Source organism: Ranitomeya variabilis, chromosome 1 (genome assembly GCF_051348905.1).
Source record: "Ranitomeya variabilis isolate aRanVar5 chromosome 1, aRanVar5.hap1, whole genome shotgun sequence".
Classification (NCBI taxonomy): domain Eukaryota; kingdom Metazoa; phylum Chordata; class Amphibia; order Anura; family Dendrobatidae; genus Ranitomeya; species Ranitomeya variabilis.
Window position 1 is genome coordinate 539,834,910 of NC_135232.1, and position 22,591 is coordinate 539,857,500.

Genomic DNA, 22,591 nt, shown 5'->3' on the forward strand with positions numbered 1-22,591 from the left:
GAAGCGTTGTGATCGCGTTGCTCCGAGGGTCTCTTACCTCCTCCTCGCTGCAGCAGGCCCGGATCCAAGATGGCCGCGGCATCCAGGTCCTGCAGGGAGGTGGCTTCACAGCGCCTGCTCAGAGCAGGCGCCGGGAAGCCTGCAGGAGCTGTGCACGTCAGATCGCCGATCTGACAGTGCACAGCAAAGTGTCAGATTGGCGATCTTACACTATAACATGATGCCCCCCCCGGGGCAATGTTAGTGTGTAAAAAAATATATATACACACGTGTAAAAAAAAATTTAAAAAAATCCAAAAATAAAATAAAAATTTTGTTCCTATAAATACATTTCTTTATCTAAATAAAAAAAAAATGAAAGTACACATATTTAGTATCGCAGCGTCCTTAACGACCCGACCTATAAAACTGTCCCACTAGTTACCCCCTTCATTGAACACCGTAAAAAAAAAACAAAAAAAAAAAAAAACAGAGGCAAAAAACAACCCCATTATCATCATACCGCCAAACAAAAAGTGGAATAACACGCGATCAAAAAGACGGATATAAATAAACATGGTACCGCTGAAAACGTCATCTTGTCCTGCAAAAAACGAGCCGCCATACAGTGTCATCAAAGAAAAAATAAAAAAGTTACAGTCCTCAGAATAAAGCGATGCAAAAATAATTATTTTTTCTATAAAATAGTTTTTATCGTATAAAAGCGGCAAAACATAAAAAAAATGATATAAATGAGGTATCACTGTAATCGTACTGACCCGAAGAATAAAACTGCTTTATCCATTTTACCAAAGGCGGAACATTATAAACGCCTCCCCCAAAAGAAATTCATGAACAGCTGGTTTTTGGTCATTCTGCCTCACAAAAATCAGAATAAAAAGCGATTATATAACATGTCACGTGCCTGAAAATGTCACCAATAAAAACGTCAACTCGTCCCGCAAAAACCAAAATATGGATAAATTATAGCTCTCAAAATGTGGTAACGCAAAAAAAATGTTTTGCAATAAAAAGCGTCTTTCAGTGTGTGACGGCTGCCAATCATAAAAATCCGCTAAAAAACCCGCTATAAAAGTAAATCAAACCCCCTTCATCACCCCCTTAGGTTAGCGAAAAATAAAAAAAATAAAAAAAATGTATTTATTTCCATTTTCCCATTAGGGTTAGGGCTAGGGTTATGGCAAGGGCTAGGGTTGGGGCTAAGGTTAAGGCTACAGTTAGGATTGGGGCTAAAGTTAGGGTTTGGATTACATTTACGGTTAGGGGTGTGTCAGGGTTAGGGGTGTGGTTAGGGTTACCGTTGGGCTTAGGGTTAGGGATGTGTTTGGATTAGGGTTTCAGTTATAATTGGGGGTTTCCACTGTTTAGGCACATCAGGGGCTCTCCAAACGCGACATGGCGTCCGATCTTAATTCCAGCCAATTCTGAGTTGAAAAAGTAAAACAGTGCTCCTTCCCTTCCGAGCTCTCCCGTGCGCCCAAACAGGGGTTTACCCCAACATATGGGGTATCAGCGTACTCAGGACACATTGGACAACAACTTTTGGGGTCCAATTTCTCCTGTTACCCTTGGGAAAATACAAAACTGGGGGCTAAAAAATAATTTTTGTGGAAAAAAAAAAAGATTTTTTATTTTCACGGCTCTGCGTTATAAACTGTTGTGAAACACTTGGGGGTTCAACATTCTCAACACATCTAGATAAGTTCCTTGGGGGGGTCTAGTTTCCAATATGGGGTCATTGTGGGGGGGTTCAACTGTTTAGGTACATTAGGGGCTCTGCAAACGCAATGTGACACCTGCAGACCAATCCATCCATTCCAAATGACGCTCCTTCCCTTCCGAGCTCTGCCATGCACTCAAATGGTGGTTCCCCCCACATATGGGGTATCAGCGTACTCAGGACAAATTGGACAACTTTTGGGGTCCAATTTCAACTGTTACCCTTGGAAAAATACAAAACTGGGGGCAAAAAAATAATTTTTGTGAAAAAAATAATTTTTACTTTCACGGCTGTGCGTTATAAACTGTAGTGAAACACTTGGGGGTTCAAAGCTCTCACAACACATCTAGATGAGTTCCTTAGGGGGTCTACTTTCCAAAATGGTGTCACTTGTGGGGGGTTTCAATGTTTAGGCACATCAGGGGCTCTCCAAACGCAACATGGCATCCCATCTCAATTCCTGTCAATTTTGCATTGAAAAGTCAAACGGCGCTCCTTCCCTTCCGAGCTCTCCCATGCGCCCAAACAGTGGTTTACCCCCACCATATAGGGTATCAGCGTACTCAGCACAAATTGTACAACAACTTTTGGGGTCCAATTTCTTCTCTTACCCTTGGGAAAATAAAAAATTGGGGGCGAAAAGATCATTTTTGTGAAAAAATATGATTTTTTAATTTTTACGGCTCTGCATTATAAACTTCTGTGAATCACGTAATGGGTCAAAGTGCTCACCACACATCTAGATAAGTTCCTTAGGGGGTGTACTTTACAAAATGGTGTCACTTGTGGGGGGTTTCAATGTTTAGGCACATCAGTGGCTCTCCAAACGGAACATGGCGTGCCATCTCAATTCCAGTCAATTTTGCATTGAAATGTCAAATGGCGCTCCTTCGCTTCCGAGCTCTGCCATGCGCACAAACAGTGGTTTACCCCCACATATGGGGTATCAGCGTACTCAGGACAAATTGTTCAACAACTTTTGGGTCCATGTTCTCCTGTTACCCTTGGTAAAACAAAACAAACTGGAGCTGAAATAAATGTTTTGTGAAAAAAAGTTAAATGTTCATTTTTAAACATTCCAAACACCTGAAGCGTTAATAAACTTCTTGAATGTGGTTTTGAGCACCTTGAGGGGTGCAGTTTTTAGAATGGTGTCACACTTGGTTATTTTCTATCATATAGACCCCTCAAAATGACTTCAAATGAGATATGGTCCCTAAAAAAAAATGGTGTTGTAAAAATGAGAAATTGCTGGTCAACTTTTAACCCTTATAACTCCCTAACAAAAAAAAAATTTGGTTCCAAAATTGTGCTGATGTTAAGTAGACATGTGGGAAATGTTACTTATTAAGTATTTTGTGTGACATATCTCTGTGATTTAATTGCATAAAAATTCAAAGTTGGAAAATTGCGAAATTTTCAAAATTTTCACCAAATTTCCATTTTTTCCACTAATAAACGCAGGTAATATCAAAGAAATTTTCACACCATCATGAAGTACAATATGTCACGAGAAAACAATGTCAGAATCACCGGGATCTGTTGAAGCGTTCCAGAATTATAAATTCATAGAGGGACAGTGGTCAGAATTGTAAAAATTGGCCTGGTCATTAACTTGCAAACCACCCTTGGGGGTAAAGGGGTTAAAAAAAAAGTGGAATTGCACTTTATTTTCCAATTTCACAGCACTTGGAATTTGTTTTTCATTTTCTAGTACATTGTATAGTAAAACCAATGGTGTTGTTCAAAAGTACAACTCGTGCTGCAAAAAACAAGCCCTCACATGGCCATATTGATGAAAAATAAAAAAAAGTTATGGGTCTGGAAAGATTGTGAGCAAAAAACAAACGCAAAAATGGAAAATGGCCCTGGCGTGAAGTTGTTAACCCCTTTACCACCTTCGACGTATAGGTACATCTAAGGTTTGCTCTCCCTGTTTGCTGCGGGCTCCAGCACTGAGCCCATAACCTTTCTGGCACATGTCAACTGAATTCATGCAATATCTTTGATTTTTCATTGGCTGCAAAACTGTTAAATGTTGAAATAGTTTACAAACCCAACTGAAATAACAATAATATTTAGTGGCAGAAGAAAAAGGGACATCTCACCCATCAATTATAAGCTGATCATATTGAGCTGGTTTGTCGCATACAGGGCATGTCCACGTCGGTTTCTTTTCATTCATTTGTAAGTAAAAGACCGCATCAAAGCACTGGAGGTGGGCACAGGTCTCCGCTCGACATGGTACTGTTAGGCGCATTTTTACAAGCTGCAAAACAGAAATTCATTAGTATCTACAGCAGGGGTGGGCAATTAATTTTTTCAAGGGGCCACATCAGAAACTGGCACTGCTGTGGAGGGCCGAACTAATCGGCTGAACTTAAAGGGGCGGTCGGAAACCAAAGGTGAATTTCATATTAAATGTATATCTATTCCAGGGGTGGGCAATTAATTTTCCCAAGGGGCCACATCAGAAACTGGCACTGCTGTGGAGGGCCGAACCAATCGGCTGAACTTAAAGGGGCGGTCGGAAACCAAAGGTGAATTTCATATTAAATGTATATCTATTCAGTGTAATGATGTGATGAAGTTTACATGAGCATATAAAAAAAAAAATCATGATTTTCATCCAGAAAGATGATTTTCCATCTGTATTGTCATCTGTGTGGCATCCATTTTTATAGAGCAGAAGTGAATAAAATTTAAAAGAATACAGTGTCCTGTGTTAGTAATGGAAACATATTCGTAAAAATCGGATGCTATATGGATGATTCATATGGGATCCAATTTTTTTATTTTTGTACACCCATAGACTTCAACAGGCGGAACAGTATGGAGTGGATGTGATAAGCCACAAATCACAGGGGGGAGCACTATGGGGGACTTAACCCTTACCTCTCCTGCACAGGACATACAACAGTACAAGCTGGGAGCAAAGAGGGAGGTAAGGGTTAACCCTCACATACAGATGCGAGGAGGCATACATGGTGGGGGCAGAAGAGCAGTTTGGGGAGCACATAGAATATGTATGTAGTGGAGGTGAGGGGGCACTTCCCTGCTGGACCCCATATTCAGTGGGAATACTCAGCCCAAGTGTTTTATCCCCCTTCAGCTGCCAGGAAGATCCAGGGAGATGCAGTGGCTACTAATAAGCTGCTCTCCCTGAACCTAAACTACAGCCCCACAACTTCCATTCCACAGTGTGAAAGGAGGCAAGGCAGGTGCTATGACCTCCTCAGCACAGCAGACACAGGAAGCTACCTGCCCATTATCTGCAGCAGATGGGTGTTCTAGTCCATGCTTCCCTCCTCCGCTCCTGACCGCTCTGTCCTGTCCATGCTTCCCTCCTTCTGCACAGGTTTCAGCAGCTCTGCAAGCCAGGAACTGAGCAGCCCCGCATCCACCAATGAGAAGACGGGGGCGGGGCAACAATCGCTTCTGAGAAAGATTAGACTCCTAGATCAGTTCCTCTCCGGCCCGCTGGCTGTGTCAGCGGGCCGCACGGAAACACTCAGGGGGCCGGATGTGGCCAGCGGGCCGCAGTTTGCCCAGGCCTGATCTACAGCGTGGAGCAAAGATACTTTATGAAAAGTGTTACACTTCTACACAACTTTACTGTGTTTGAGAAGCCAAACATGATCTATAGTGTATTACATGGCCAGGCCCTTATTTGTTAAATAAAAAAAACAAAAGGTATTTCAGAAAAAAGTGGGTTTTGGTGTCACTATTTGTCACACACCCACCTATGTAAAAAGCCATTGCGGTTATTGCAGCTCAACCCCAATCTAAAAATCTAACAATTACAGCTTCTGCTCCCGATGAAAACTACAGTGATGCATAAAAATAATCCATGACTGTGACAGCTTTTATTGTCTTACCGGACAAATAAGTGATACTCTGACGCCAGTGGTAGCAATCTCACTGTCTGGGTCTAGACGCAGTTTTTCCCTTACTACATTTATTGAGGAAAAGAAAAAAAAAACGGATTTAAAATCTTATTATATCAAATAGTCCTTTCACTTAGTATCATGAGCAAAACATAGGTGGGCATACTGACATTTCAGGAAAAAATGAATTAAAACAACAGACACCCCACACCGGAGACAATATTCTATATATAGCAGATAAGCATGATAAAAGCTATGTGTGCATGTGTGTGTGTGTGTGTGTGTGTGTGTGTGTGTGTGTGTGTGTGTGTGTGTGTGTGTGTGTGTGTGTGTGTGTATATATATTATATATATCCAGAAAAATTGGAGGCAGCACACCGGACTCTTTCTTTGTGCCTAGCCACGGTGTTCTGAAAGAGAAAGTGAAAAAACACTAAGGTAGGAAACCAACCACAACAACCGAAAACATGAAATGTCAAGGAATACCAAGCAGGAAAGAGATAATCAAGTGCCTTTATTAGGTAAAAGTGGCAAAAGTATTAAATAAAAGACAATGTACGCATATCAGGACAAAAATTGTATAATTAAAATTACATACATATAAAAAAACAGATAGAAAGCGGCAGACCCAATTGCTCAATATTAAGATTTTATAAATAAAATATTCCTCAAGTTTGCAATTATAAAACAAAGAAACCGATTAATTAGAAAAAAAAAATGTGTCACAATTAATAAGCGCTAAAAGTGCTTGTGCTGCAATAAAACCAACCAATGTGATTAATATGTAAGTTGATCAAATAACAATTGAAATAGAGAGCCACAATCAAAGTGCAAAAGGGAGGGCACGAGGAATACAATATAATGTAATATACCTTTAAGGGTCGCTACGTCCCGTTACTGCGCAGCCCAACGCGCGTTTCAGAAAAACTTCCTTTGTCTGAAGAAGTAACATTAATCACATTGGTTGGATTTATTACAGCACAAGCACTTTTAGTGACTTAATTGTGACACATTTTTCAATTTTTTTCTAATTAATTGGTTTCTTTGTTTTATATTGCACACTTAAGGAATATTATATTTATAAAATCTTAATATTGGGCAATTGGGTCTGCCGCTTTTTATCTGGTTTTTATTTGTATGTAATTTTAATGATACAATTTTTGTCCTGAAATGTGCACACTGTTTTTTATTTAATACTTTTGCCACTTTTACCTAATAAAGGCACTTCATTATCCATTTCCTGCTTGGCATTCCTTGACAATTCATGTTTTCGGTTGTTTTGGTTCATTTCAGAAAAAAGCAGCTGAACTTCTGATTTGGACTATTTGTCTTCAGACTAAATCTTACCAAGGGTCTTGCACAATTCTGGATGCTTCACTCCAATGGTTTTTAAACGTTGCAAAAGTTCTGAAGAGGTTCTCTGTCTTACCAAATACAAGCCCACAGAATAACTCTGTTAAAGAAAGCAAAAATAAGTAGGTGATTGTTGTAAAGTATCAACATGACAAGAGGCATTTGTTGCTTCTTACTGAAAGTAAATAAAAACTGATGCTAATATGACAGTTCCAGAAACTAGAGTCTATGTTATATACACTGGCATGATGATTACTGTATTTATAGGAACCGTGATGGATCTTTTATCTGATGCGACCAGTTATGAGCCATTTGTTGGATCCTTTTTATCCTTTATTTCCTAATAAAAGAGATCAGGTCCCATAGAGACCCTTTTTCTTTTTTGCGTTTTCGTTCCCCTTCTTCCCAGAGCCATAACTTTTACTTTTATGTCAATATGGATGTGTGAGGGCTTGTTTTTTGCGGGATGAGTTATACTTTTGAACGACACCATTGGTTTTACCATGTCGTGTACTAGAAAATGGGAAAAAAATTCCAAGTGCGGTCAAATTGCAAAAAAAGTGCAATCCCAAAACTGCTCTTTGTTTGGCTTTTTTGCTATGTTCATTAAATTCTAAAACTAACCTGCCATTAAGATTCTCCAGGTCATTACGAGTTCATAGACACCAAACATGTCTTGGTTATTTTTTATTTAAGTGTTTAAAAAAAATTCCAAACTTTGTTAAAAAACTGCGCCATTTTACGAGACCCGTAGCGTTTGCCTTTCTCGTGATCTCGGGTTGGGTGAGGGGCATATTTTTTGCATGCCAAGCAGACGTTTTTAATGATACCATTTTGATGCAGATACAATCTTAATGCAATGTTGCGGCGACAAAAAAAACGTAATTCTGGCGTTTTGAATTTTTTTTTCTCACGCTGTTTAGCGATCATGTTAATTTTTTTATTGATCGGGCAATTCTGAAAGTAGCGATAACAAATATGTGTAGGTTTGATTTTTTTTATGGTTTTATTTTGAATGGGGCTAAAGGAGGGTGATTTGAACTTTTAAATTTTTATAAAACATTTTTTTTTTACTTTTACCATGCTTCAATAGCCTCCATGGGAGGCTAGAAGCTGCCACAACTTGATCGGCTCTGCTACATAGGAGCGATGCTCAGATCGCTCCTATGTAGTAGAATTGCTGCACTGCTATGAGCGCCGACCACAGGGTGGCGCTCATAGCAATCTGGCATCAACAACTATAGAGGTCTTCAGGAGACATCATGTGACGGAGATCAGCGATGCGCTCATTTCCGGCCCGATGACCGGAAGCACTTGTTAAATGCTGCTGTCAGAGTTTGACAGCGGCATTTAACTAGTTAATAGCGGCGGGTGAATCGCAATTCCACCAGCCTCTATTGCGGGCACATGTCAGCTGTACAAAACAGCTGACATGTCCTGGCTTTGATGTGGGCTCAGCGCCGATGCCCACATCAAAGGAAGAGATGCGACCTCCGGAGTACTAGTATGATGGAGGTCGGAAGGGGTTAAAAATTGCAGCATGCTACTCTATTCTGACCATCAAGAATATTAAGTTGTAGTAAAAATAGTTATAGATCACAAAAGCTATTGTTCAGCACAGCATTTTTTTCATCTTCAATACAGTAGGCCATGTCAGCACAGCATTACAGTGGTAAATATACTGGTACAATTTGCTTATTACAGGGTATATGCTCATTTTGTTTCTTATTCTTAGGTTTTATCTGCGAAATGGCCAGTGTAAACGTGCGTCTACATGTTGCACATATACCAGCTTGTGCTCCGGCTCATTTCTGTGGTCTTGCTTTAATTTCTTGTATTCTGTACACATAGGGGTGTGGTTCGCCTTCTTTGAGCTCATGGGTAGGTGTCTGAACAGTTAAGTCTGTATCCTGCTCTGTCCTTATCTACATTGAAGTTGGCTGACAACAAAAGTCATTTTTTTGTGCAATTACAAGTGCTGCAAAAAATCTGGCAACATTTAAGCAGCATAGATTTATCAGGTGAAAAGGGGTTGAGTAATGTTTCTCGTCTAGAGCAAGATCCAAGAAGTATCGTTTCTCCTTGCGGAGTGACATGATAAGCATGTCAAGGTGAGGAGACTTAAAGCCGCAATGCTTCTCTGGGAAATATGCAAATTGTCTCTTCAGAGAGGAAGAGGACTAGAACTCTAGTGCCACCTATTGGAAGTAGCAATCTTACAGTCAATGTCGAGCCTTTAACGAGCCTCGTCACATGACTTAGGATAATAGCCAAACTAGAAACTCAATTTGCAGACACTGCTAATTCCAATAGGTGGCACTAGAGTTCTAGTCCTCTTCCTCTCTGAAGAGACAATTTTCATATATTTTCCAGAGGAGCATTGAAGCTTTAAAGAAGTTGTCCACTACAATAAACATTTTTTTTTTTCATAAATCTTGCTATTATGTGCCACTGAAAACATCCACTGTCTATTTTAGCAATATTACCTTTTATCATGCTGTAGCAGCACATCTTTAGTGCTGGATCCAGCTCTCATGGGGTTAATCGACAACTTCCTTTCTCCTGACTTACTGTGCTCTAATACTACAAGTTCCATGATGCATTGCACTCGCCTGTAACTCTGCACCTGGCACACCCACTCCAACACACACCCAACCCCTCCCTCCTCTATCTTAAAAAAGATTTGTGATGTCATTTCTGTCCAACCCACACTCCATTACACACGGATAGATAGATAGATAACAAATAGATAGATAGATGATAGATAGATATGGGATAGATAGATAGACATACAGATAGATAGATATGGGATGGATAGATAGATACATACAGATATATCTATGTCTATTCCCATAGATATGTCCATATCCATGTTTCTAAACCCCTTCACCCCTGGAGCTTTTTTCGTTTATCGCTCCCCTTCTATCCAGAGCCATAATATTTCCATCAATATGGCCATGTAAGAGCTTATCTTTTGCGGGACAAGTTCTACTTTTGAACGACACCATTGGTTTTACCATGTCGTGTAACAGAAAATGTAAAAAAAAGTCAAAGTGCAATGAAATTGCAAAAAAAGTGCAATCCCACACTTGTTTTTTGCTCGGTTCACTAAATGCTAAGGCTGTGTGCACACATTGCGGATTTGATTGCAGATCCGCAGCATTTTTTGCCGCACACAATGACATCAAATCCGCAGTGTAGTGCACAACCATTGTAAGCCTATGGGAGCCGCAGACTTGTTGTGCACATGCTGCGGAAAAAGCCGCACCGAAGCACAGTTTTTTTTCTCGCAGCATGTCACTTCTTTTGTGCCAAACTGCAGCGTTTATGCACCCTTAGACTTTCATTGAGTCGGGCACATCCGCAGCAAAACCGCAGATGTAAAAAAGATGTGCAGTTTAGATGCGGATGTGGGTCCGGGAAACGCTGCAGTTCGGGAGGAGGGAAGTGTGTGGGCGGTGACGGTGTGCATGTATGTGTGTGCGGAAGGGGTCTGCGGGCTATTAGGATGTGTGCGGCGCTGTGCGGGACTGTTCAGGTGTGTGCGGGGTCTGCGGGCTGTTCGGATGTGTGCGGGGCTGTGCGGGGGGTCTTTTGGGGTGTGTGTGCAGGCATCATTCGATGGGACTACAAGTAAGCAGCATCCAATCTGCAGCTAAGGCTATTTTCACACTAGCGTCGTACTCGGCCCGTCGCAGTGCGTCGGGCCGACGTACCGACGCTAGCGTTGTTAGCGCTGGACAACGGGTGCAGCGGATGCTGATTTTCAGCGCATCTGCTGCCCCATTGTGAGGTGCGGGGAGGAGGGGGCGGAGTTCCCGCCGCGCATGTGCGGTCGGAAAAGACGTTCTCCACAACACGACGCGCGTCACAAATGCGTCGCTAATGTTAGTCAATGGGGGAAAAAAAGCATCCTGCAAGCACTTTTGCAGAATGCGTTTTTTCGCCAAAACGACGCATTGCGACGTATTGCAAAAAGCGCTAGTGTGAAAGTACCCTAATTCGGATGTAATCCGGACAGTGGACATGCACCCTACACTATCCAGACATCAATCAATAGATATATCTATCCAGATATATCTATAGATAGATATAGGAATAGGTAGATGTATGCATCTATAGATCTATATGTAGATCTGTCTATCCATTTCATCTATCAGCTATATGTCTATCTGTGTGTAATTGAGTGTGGGTTGGACAATAATGACATCACAAATCTTTTTTTTTGTTCAATAACACATCTTTATTTAGCTTTCAAAAACGCATACAAAAACGCACAAGACACGCAAAAACCGCAACAAAAACCGCAACAAAAACCGCAACAAGAATTGCATCCAAACCACACAAAAAACCCGCATCAAAACCGTGCAAAAAACGTGAAAAAAATGCATCCAAAACGCAGCGGCGTTTTCTGCAAGGAGATGCAGATTTTGTGCAGAAAATTCTGCACCCAAATCTGCAACGTGTGCACACAGCCTAAAACTGACCTGCCATTATGATTCTGCAGGTCATTACGAGTTCATAGACACCAAACATGTCTAGGTTATTTTTTATCTAAGTGGTGAAAAAAAATTCCAAAGTTTACTAAAAAGAAAAAAAATAATTGCGCCATTTTCCGATACCCGTAGCGTCTATATGTTCTGAGATATCGGGTCGGGTGAGGGCTAATTTTTTGCGTGCCAAGCTGACGTTTTTAATGATACCACTTTTGTGCAGATACGTTCTTTTGATCGCCCATTATTGCATTTTAATGCAATGTCGCGGCGACCAAAAAAACATAATTTTGTCTTTTGATTTTTTTTATCTCGCTATGCCGTTTAGCGATCATGTACATTTTTTTTTGTATTGAAAACAGTTGACATGTTGCGGCTTTGAAGTGGGCTCACCGCGAAGCCCACCTCAAAGCGGGGGATACTGTTAGCTGACGTACTATTCCGTCAGCTGGCAGAAAGGGGTTAATGAACAATATGTTTCAGTTAAAAAAAAAAAAAAATGGCGTGGGCTCCCGCAAAATTTTCTGCACCAGAGGGGGAAAGCCGACGGCCAATATTTGTAGCCTGCTATGAATATCAGCCCGCAGCTGTCTGCGTAGCCTTTACTGGCTATTAAAATAGGGGGATCCCAAAAAAAAATGACGTGGGGTCCCCCTATATTTTATAGCCAGAAAGGCTACGCAGACAGCTGCGGGCTGATATTCATAGCTTAGAGAGGGGCCATGGATATTCCCCCCCTCGGCTACAAATACCAGTCCACAGCCGCCACAGAAATGGTGCATCTGTAAGATGCGCCAATTCCGGCACTTAGCCCCTCTCTTCCCACTCCCGTGTAGCGGTGGGTTATGGGGTAATAAGGGGTTAATGTCACCTTGCTATTGTAAGGTGACATTAAGCCGGGTTAATAACGGAGTGGCGTCAATAAGACGCCTATCCGTTATTAATCCAATACTAATAAAGGGTTAATAAAACACACATTAGGAAAAAGTATTTTATTATTCTTCATTTAACCATACTTACCATACTTCAGCGCCTGCAAAAAACGTAAAATAATAAACCGTAGACTACCTGTCCGCCGTAGTCCAATTAATAACGAGTGTCCCACGACGATCTCCCCTATAGAACAGTGACATTGGGTGATGTCACTGCTCTGTAGGACCTTCAGTGACACACTGACAGGAGACAATGACTCCTGCAGTGCATCACTGTGGTTACTATAGTTCACTGGTCTCACTTTATGGCAAAAAGTTGTGTGGGAACTTTCTCATACAGCAATGACAAAGTGAGACTAGGGACTATTTTTTCACAGGGGCGTAGGAATACATTGTGGGGAATATATTGTGGAAGGATACCTTCCTCCCCTCATTGTGTTCCTGGAGCCCCTGGAGAGCAGTCGCATCAGCTGATGCTCCTGCTCTCCACGGGAGATCGTCGAGGGACACTCGTTTTAATTGGATTTCTGCGGACCAGGGAGTATATTGTTTGTTTATTATTTTAATATTTTTTACAGATGACACTGGCTTCGGGGAACAAAGTGACAAGTGATGGTGATTATGTACTCTATGTGGCATGTCGTCGCATGCTGCATGTCGTCGCATGCTGCATGTCGTCGCATGCTGCATGTCGTCGCATGTTGTCACATGTAGCATGTCGCATGGTGCATGTCACATGTCGCATGCTGCATGATGTCACATGTCGCATGTCGCATTTCGTCGCATGGCGCATGTCGTTTCATGTCGCATGGTGCATGTCGTCGCATGCTGCATGATGTCACATGTCGCATGGCACATTTAGTCGCATGCTGCATGGCGCATGTCGTTGCATGTTGTCTCATGTCGCTTGTCGTCACATGTAGCATGTCACATGCTGCATGTTGCATGATGTCACATGGCGCATTTCGTCGCATGTTGTCTCATGCCGCATGGTGCATGTCACATTTCGCATGCTGCATGTTGTCGCATGGTGCATGTCGTCACATGTCGCATGGCGCCGCATGGTGCATGTCATCGCATGTCCTGTATGTGTGTTCTATGTATGTATGTACTGTATATATGTGTGTGTGTTTTTTTTTTTTTTACATTCAACACATTAGCCGGATGATGGGACTACTACTGTCCCATCATTGGCTAATGTGTCAATGTAGGAGGCAGAGCCCGATGGGACTTGTAGTCCCATCGGACGACACCTGCACACAGAGATGACGACGCCACCACCACCGCACAGCCACACTCCAGCACCGTCGGTTTCACCGCGCAGACCCCCGTCGCACAGGCCACTACCACGGCACCGGCCGCCGCCACGGCACCGGCAGCCGCACGGGCCGCCGCAACGAACACCGCCGACGCACCGGCCACCGCGGACACAACGGCCGCCGCGGACGCACCAGCCGCCGCAACGGCACCGGCCGCTGCACATGAGCTCGGCCGGCCAGCAGATCCCAGCACAGCCCCGCCCGCCCCCAGCACAGCCCCGCAGGCACCCCACAGCCCAGTCACTCTTGAGTGACTGCAAACTGTGCGGCTGGGACACGCCTGTTGCTGACGTCACGTCAATTTCCAGAGTCTGGAAATTTATGTGACGTCGGCGGAAATTATCGGTGGCTGCAGCCTGGGCGTCACGTGACCCGGACTCAGCCGCCGCTATAGCGCCGCTCACAGGCGAAAACGGCAACAGAACGTATTTATAAAATTCATTAGGGGCCCCGGGGGGATACATTGGGGGGTTAACTGAAAGTAGTGGACAACCCCTGTAAGTCTCCTCACCTCGACATGCTTATCGTGTCACTCTCCGCAAGGAGAAACGATACTTCTTGGATCCCGGTCAGACGCCTCTCAATCAGCCAAACCAGATCTCCACACTGCACTGACGAGGGGCAGTACCCCGAAACACAGTGTCTGCAAATTGAGTTTCTGGTTTGGCTATTATCCTAAGTCATGTGACAAGGCTCGTTAAAGGGTCAACATTGACTGTTAGGATTGCTACTTCCAATAGGTGGCACTAGAGTTCTAGTCCTCTTCCTCTCTGAAGAGACAATTTGTCTAGAGCAATAAATTAGTAGAGAAAATATACAAATTAAGGGTTGACCAATCCATAAGGTATAAATTTAACAATGGTCAGCACAGAGAAATGTCTAACGATCTTGTTATCTAGCTTTACTGTAAATGCAATGAAATGACTTAAGTCTGCCACAGAAGGTTGTGATGGATGGTTTACTTACTTGAAAGGATTTTAGAAAGCTCAATTTATTCCTGCTGGAACCAACCAGATTCTGTTAGAATATAGTAGGGGTTTATAAAGCATTAAACAGCTTAGAAGGAGTGAGAAAGCATCCAGGATCCTGGGAGACTCCAAAACGCAACCTAGCATGCGAGTAAAAATTCCTTATTTATTGGGGAAAGTAGGACAAAACAAATCAAGGACTACAGTCACAATCTGATTTGATTTGTCCCATTTTCACCAATAAATAAGGAATTTTTACTCATGCGTTGGATTGTGTTTGAGTCTCCAAGGATCCTGAAAACTTCTTCAACCTTTCCAATTTCACCTGCGGGACGGCCAGTTCCTCCCACATGAGTGGGATGCCTAAGGAATTGTACTTGTGAGCTACATCATTTTCTTTTGTTGTTCATTACACAGTTTAATTGTAATGTATGAACTGATGAGAGCCCTCCCGAGAGACGTTCTTTTCAGCTTGTAATTGGCTGACAGCGGTGAGGGAGGTGTCCATTAAAAATCCCCTTCAATCTATCCAATCCATAGGACTTTATGCAGATAATCCATTTAAAGTAAATGACAAACTGCTGATTTCTAAATACAGGAATTTCTCTACCAGAGACATTACACTGCTCAGAAAATGAAAATACATTTATACCTTGCCATAGTTTCCCCATGTGACCGTAACTTTGTTGCTGGCTGAAGACAAATACATAAGATTTGTAAGATTAATTGGGCGGCACGGCCTCTTGGGTTCAACACCAGGTTTATTGGAGGGGTAATAGCCCTAAAGGAATAAAAATACAAATTTAATGAAGCTCAATGCAAAGCAACAGGGAGAACAAAGAATTACTATGGGATTATGCAAGGCAGCATTTACTTACTGGCACTGAACAATAGTTGTGATTGACCTTAACAGCAATGTTGGGAGGGTACTGATCTTCTTGTGGACAGCTAGTGTCAGTGTAACAAATCCTGAGAGAAAACAAAAACAGATGTAACACACACTTTGAACTACATAATGAAAAAAAGGCCTAGGTATCAGAAGTTACTTACCTCAACACTACTTGAACAGATTTGGTGCCCGGATGCAGATCTCTAAGGGAAAAAAAATGCATATTAAGGCCTGTTAACTACTTTATATACTTAAGTAGATAGGAAGATATTAGGTCAAATTTTCTAACATCTTTTCAAAATATTATCCTGGACAATACAGTACTGTTCACAAGTTTGGACACTTGTTAACACAATGGTTTTCTTTGTTATCAAAATGTGCACATTGTAGATTCAGAATGAAGACAGCAAAACCTAGGTGGCACACATATGGAAATAAGGAGTAAAAAAAAACACATGAAACAGAGCTGAACATGTATTAAAAGAAGTTGTCCAGTACTATAACTTTATTTTCATAAATCTTGCTATTATGTGCCACTCAAAACATCCACTGTGTTTATTTTAGCAATATTACCTTTTATCATGCAGTAGCAGGACATCCTCAGTGCTGGCTCCAGCTCTCATGGGGTTAATCGACATCTTCCTTTCTCCTGATTTATTGTACTCTAATACTACAAGTTCCATGATGCATTGCACTGGCCTGTAAGCCAGCATCTCTACCACACCCACTCCAAAACACACCCAAACACCTCCCTCCTCTATCTTCAATCTGAAGCATCACAAAAAAAAATAAATTGTGATGTCATTTCGGTCCAACCTCTTTTACATTTGTCCAACACACACTCCATTACACACAGATAGAAAGATATGAGATAGATAGAAAGATATGAAATAGATAGATATGGGATAGAAAGATATGAGATAGATGGAAAGATATGAAATAGATAGATATGGGATAGAAAGATAAGAGATAAAAAGAAATGAAATAGATAGATAGATAGATAGATAGATAGATAGATAGATAGATAGATAGATAGATAGATAGATCGATAGATGTGATGTTGGTCCTTCGTAATCGAAGATGACTATGACTTAAGGGTTAGAAGAGAATTAGTTAGTAGTTATGGGTCTGGAGGTGGCTGATGAGTCCAATCCTGAAGGATCGCCCAACATACTTGACATAAGAAAGCAGATGTGGTCAGTACACCAGATTCTACTTATGCCTTGCGTACAGCGCGCTTTCTTTTTGCGTCAAAGATTTTCCTATCTTCAGCTGCACGTGCTCCTGAGGTGATCCTACCCCGCCAACCTGGACGATCCAGGGCAAGCTCTTCCCATTCATTGGTGTTGACTTCCAGGTTTTGAGAGACACCTTAAGGCTGTCTTTATAGCGCTTCTTCTGCCCCCCAACTGCTCGCTTTCCTTGGCACAGTTCTCCGTACAGCAGTTGTTTCGGTAGTCGACTGTCAGGCATTCTAACCACGTGTCCAGCCCACCTGGCTTGGACTTTCAGCAGGAGAGTGTAAACGCTGCAGAGCCCAGTTTGCTCCAGAATTGCCGTGTCCGTGACATTGTCTTGCTACCTGATGTGGAGGAGTCTGCGGAGGCAACTCATGTAGAAATGATTAAGCTGTTTAGCATGCCGGCTGTAAACTGTCCAGGTCTCGCTAGCATAGAGAAGTGTGGTGAGGACCACCGTGCAATAGACCTTCAGCTTGATGGTAAGGCTGAGTCCCCTTCCTTCCCACGCAGTCTCACGAAGGCGGCACTGGCTTTGGCGATTCTGTTATTAAACTCCGTGTCTATGGTTACTTCATGGGAAAGTGTGCTGCCTAAGCAGGTTAACTTATCGACTGCTTTGAGATTTTGCTCCTTCACCGCGATACGTGGCTCCTTGTATAGTTTTCCTGGAACCGGATGATACATTACTTCGGTTTTTCTAATGTTGATCTCGAGAACAAAACTGTTGCAAGCTTGCGAAAAGCAGTCCATTTCATGCTGCATCTGCTGTTCCGTGCTAACGTTAAGTGCAGTGTCATCAGCAAATAATAATTCACGGATAACAATCTCATGCACTTTCGTAACTGCCTTCAGGCGTTTTGGGTTGAATAGTTTGCCATCAGTCCTGTAACTAACCTGGATTCCATCTTCATAGTTGTTAAAGGCATCACTTAACATTGCAGAGAACAGCATACTGAACAGGGTTGGAGCAAGCACACAGCCTTGTTTTCCGCCGTTTGTTACTGGGAAAGCCTCAGATTCGTCTCTATCGTTCAGAACCTTCACCATCATGCCATCATGGAACTGCCGGACGACTGAGATGAACTTGCTCGGGCAGCCGAATTTTGCCATGATCTTCCACAGGCCGTCTCTACTGACCGTGTTGAAAGCCTTGGTCAAATCAACAAAAGTTACATAAAGGTCACGGTGTTGCTCCTGGCACTTTTCCTGAAGTTGGCGTGCTGAAAAGAGCAAATCTACTGTTCCACGTTTAGCACGGAAACCACACTGGCTTTCACGTAATAGGTCTTGCTCAAGGTGATGTAATAGGCGGTTGAGCAAGAGACGAGCCAATATCTTGCCTGCAGTGGACAGAAAAGAGATGCCTCGATGGTTGTCACAAGATTACCTTTCCTCTTGTATATGTGAAATATGCTGGCATCTTTCATCTGTTGCGGAACCTGTTCCTTTTTCCACATATATTGGAATAGTTTGGTCACCGTTTGCATCAGAACAGGGCCGCCAGCTTGTATAGCATCATTTCCGGGTGCTTTTCCACAAGAAAGATGTTTTACTGCTATCCTGATGTCATCTCCACTTGGAAGAACATCAAGCTCCTTGTTGATTTCTACCTGGGGCAGGCGAGCAATTGATATTGGCAGGGCGATTAAGAATATTATGAAAGTGCTCAGCGTACCGTTCCAGAATTTGTTTCTTTTCTGTCAGCAGCTTAGTTTTATCTGCGTTAAGCAGAGATGAAGAGCTTTTATTTATTTTTTTATATATAGCGCTAACATATTCCGCAGCGCTTTACAGGTTGCACACATTATCGTCGCTGTCCCCGTTGGGGCTCACAATCTAAATTCCCTATCAGTATGTCTTTGAAATGTGGGAGGAAACCGGAGTACCCGGAGGAAACCCAGGCAAACACGGAGAGAACATACAAACTCTTTGCGGATGTTGACCTTAGTGGGGCTTGAATCCAGGACTCCAGCGCTGCAAGGCTGCTGTGCTAGCCACTGCACCACCATGCTGCCCAGCTGAGCTTGATGACTGGGGTCCATATACAGCTTTGAGCGCATCGTAGAAGCGTTTCTGGTCATGGGTATCTGCATAGCCCTGAATTTCGTCGGCCTTCTTGCTAAACCAGATATCCTGCTTCTCACGTAGCTTGATTTGTACCTTTCTTTTTATTTTGGTAAAGGCACCTTTCTTAGCTAACGAAGTGGGGTCATTTTGATACACCTTGTACCGCTGATGTTTCTCTTCTAGGAGTGTCTTTATTTCCTCGTCGTTTTCATCGAACCAGTCTTGATTATTTCTGGCTGCTGATCCGAGATGCTCCAGAGAAGTATTATAAACAGCATCTCTCAGAATCGTCCACTGTTCCTCAACGCCGGTCTCCTCTGCCTGCAGTATATTTAACAGAGATATGGGACAGACAGATATGGGACAGACAGATATGGGACAGACAGATATGGGACAGACAGATATGGGACAGACAGATATGGGACAGACAGATATGGGACAGACAGATATGGGACAGACAGATATGGGACAGACAGATATGGGACAGACAGATATGGGACAGACAGATATGGGACAGACAGATATGGGACAGACAGATATGGGACAGACAGATATGGGACAGACAGATATGGGACAGACAGATATGGGACAGACAGATATGGGACAGACAGATATGGGACAGACAGATATGGGACAGACAGATATGGGACAGACAGATATGGGACAGACAGATATGGGACAGACAGATCGATCTCTCAGCATCTCTCAGAATCGTCCACTGTTCCTCAACGCCGGTCTCCTCTGCCTGCAGTATATTTAACAGTGATATGGGATAGATATGGGATAGATAGATATGGGATGGATAGATAGATATGGGATGGATATGGGATAGATAGATAGAAATGGGATAGACAGATATGGGATAGACAGATAGATATGGGATAGATAGATAGATAGATAGATAGATACGGGACAGATAGACAAGGCTCATCTACAAAGTAGCAGTCCCAGCTCCTACCATCACAAAGCCTTCCTACACCAGGAAGCCCCAGGAAGCCTCCCAAGAAAAAGTACCCAAAGCCAGTCTGACCAAGCCATCAACCTACATGGCCTGACAAAAGGTGAAATCCAGAAGATGGTACACAAAGTCAAAGAGGAATATCTCAGCATCTGGAGGAACGACATAAACAAATCCAAGAAACTGACAATATACCAGAATCTACAGAGGGAGTACAAACTAGCCCCAGATCTATCCATAAACTAGACAGCACCGACAGAACTACAAGCCCCGAGAGAGCAGACTCTGCCAGCAGTGCCCCCAGGAGGCCGTGGAGGATGAGGCCCACTTCCTGCTAAGGTGCCCCAAATACTCCGCAGTGAGGGACACTCACTTCAACTGCAAGAGACTGATCTCCTCCCAGACTTCACCTCCATGGAGGAGGAAGAGAAACTGCCGATAATACTGGGGGAAGAGTGCAGTGGCCGTAGCAGCGGAATATGTCAGTGCTTTCCACAGACTAAGAGGAGCCGGATATGTCATGGACTTCTGTAACCCAATACTGGACATATACCTATCCACAGACTAAAGAGAATGATATGTCATGGACTCCTATACCCCACCACAGACATGTCCCCTATCCTCTAAAAATAGTCTGATATATCCTGGACCTCTATATGTCTCCCTCCCCCACCCCTGTATTTTTACCATATGCTTTGGCAATGCTAACGTGTACTTAGTCCTGCCAATAAAGCTCATTTGAATTGAATTGATATGGGATAGATAGATAGATAGATAGATAGCTAGATAGATAGATAGATATGGGATAGATAGATAGATAGATAGATAGATAGATAGATAGATAGATAGATAGATAAATAGATAGATAGATATGGGATAGATAGATATGGGATAGATAGATAGATATGGGATAGATAGATAGATAGATAGATAGATAGATATGGGATAGATAGATAGATATGGTAGAGAGATAGATATGGTAGAGAGAGAGATATGGGAGAGAGAGAGATATGGGAGAGAGATATGGGAGAGAGAGATATGGGATAGAGAGATATGGGATAGAGAGATATGGGATAGAGAGATATGGGATAGAGAGATATGGGATAGAGAGATATGGGATAGAGAGATATGGGATAGAGAGATATGGGATAGAGAGATATGGGATAGAGAGATATGGGATAGAGAGATATGGGATAGAGAGATATGGGATAGAGAGATATGGGATAGAGAGATATGGGATAGAGAGATATGGGATAGAGAGATATGGGATAGCTTTGGGATAGATAGATAGATATGGGATAAATACACTGTTTTCCAAATTATTATGCAAATAATATTTCCTCATATTTTCTCTAAATTACCATATTTTTCCGACTATAAGACGCACTTTTTTTCCTCCAAATTTGGGAGGAAAGTGTGGGTGCGTCTTATAGTACGGATATAGCATGTGCGGAGGGGGGCAGCAGCGAGTGGGATCGCAATGATATCCCACTTCAGGGATGCCGGAATCAGCTGCTGGGGAAACCACATGGCCCCGCTGATTAAGTGCAGTGAATATTCATTAGCGGCTCCCCGCCCACCGATCAGCTGAGCGGTGAGCAGCAAATGAATGCTGCACTTAAGCAGCGACACACAGTTTCCCCAGCACTGATTCTGGGGAGAATCTGTGTGTCCGGGGGAGGAGGCAGCAGCAGCAGGGGCCAGGAGATCGCTGCATACCTGCCTGTGCTGGACGCTGAGCTGTCTGTGGTGCACAAGGAGGAACTGTGTGATGTCAGAAGTGGGCGGGCTGGAGCATCACATGGCAGCTCAGAGCCCTCCCTCTTCTGACATCATCATAGGTCCTTCAGACTCCCACCTAGAATCTGCAGCTTCCTCTTATGTCCTGAGCGTGCGCTGTTTGAAGGCAACAAGAGAGAGGGCTCTGTGTGTGCAGCCATGGGATGCTCCAGCTTTTACCTCACCACAGGCTGGCTCCCACAATTAAGAGGTTAGTATTTACAAAACACAATAAAGCACTCTGCCACTCCTTTGGTGAACTATAACTCCCAGCATGTCATAGGATCTGCAGGACATGCTGGGAGTTATAGTTCTCCCATGGGATTTTAACCCCTTTCTGACATCTGACGTACTATCCCGTCGAGGTGGGGTGGGCCCGTATGACCACCGACGGGATAGTACGTCATACGCGATCGGCCGCGCTCACGGGGGGAACGCGGCCGATCGCGGCCGAGTGTCAGCTGCATATCGCAGCTGACATCCGGCACTATGTGCCAGGAGCGGTCACGGACCGCCCCCGGCACATTAACCCCCGGCACACCGCGATCAAACATGATCGCGGTGTACCGGCGGTACAGGGAAGCATCGCGTTGCTCCGGGGGTCTCAGGGAAGCCCGCAGGGAGCCCCCTCCCTGCGGGCTTCCCTGAGACCCCCGGAGCAACGCGATGTGATCGCGTTGCTCCGAGGGTCTCCTACCTCCCTCCTCGCCGCAGGTCCCGGATCCGGATCCAAGATGGCCGCGGCATCCGGGTCCTGCAGGGAGGGAGGTGGCTTACCGAGTGCCTGCTCAGAGCAGGCGCTGGTAAGCCTGCAGCCCTGCACAGCAGATCGCAGATCTGACAGAGTGCTGTGCACACTGTCAGATCATCGATCTGTAATGTCCCCCCCTGGGACAAAGTAAAAAAAAAAAATAAAAATCCTAAATAAATAAAAAAAAATATTTATTATTCTCATAAATACATTTCTTTAGCTAAATAAAAAAAC

General features: G+C 43.3%; 1 protein-coding gene across 1 annotated transcript in view; it reads right to left on the reverse strand.

Moving 5' to 3' along the window:
- The window catches only part of PIAS4 (protein inhibitor of activated STAT 4), a 258,144-nt gene that overhangs the window by 31,603 nt on the left and 203,950 nt on the right, over nucleotides 1-22,591 (reverse strand). Inside the window, exons 4-9 of the mRNA XM_077254729.1 lie at nucleotides 15,723-15,764; nucleotides 15,551-15,641; nucleotides 15,325-15,453; nucleotides 6,955-7,060; nucleotides 5,599-5,672; nucleotides 3,829-3,989 (exon numbers count right to left, since the gene is read on the reverse strand). Of these exons, the coding sequence (XP_077110844.1) occupies nucleotides 3,829-3,989; nucleotides 5,599-5,672; nucleotides 6,955-7,060; nucleotides 15,325-15,453; nucleotides 15,551-15,641; nucleotides 15,723-15,764 (603 nt within the window). The remainder of the gene's footprint in view (nucleotides 1-3,828; nucleotides 3,990-5,598; nucleotides 5,673-6,954; nucleotides 7,061-15,324; nucleotides 15,454-15,550; nucleotides 15,642-15,722; nucleotides 15,765-22,591) is intronic.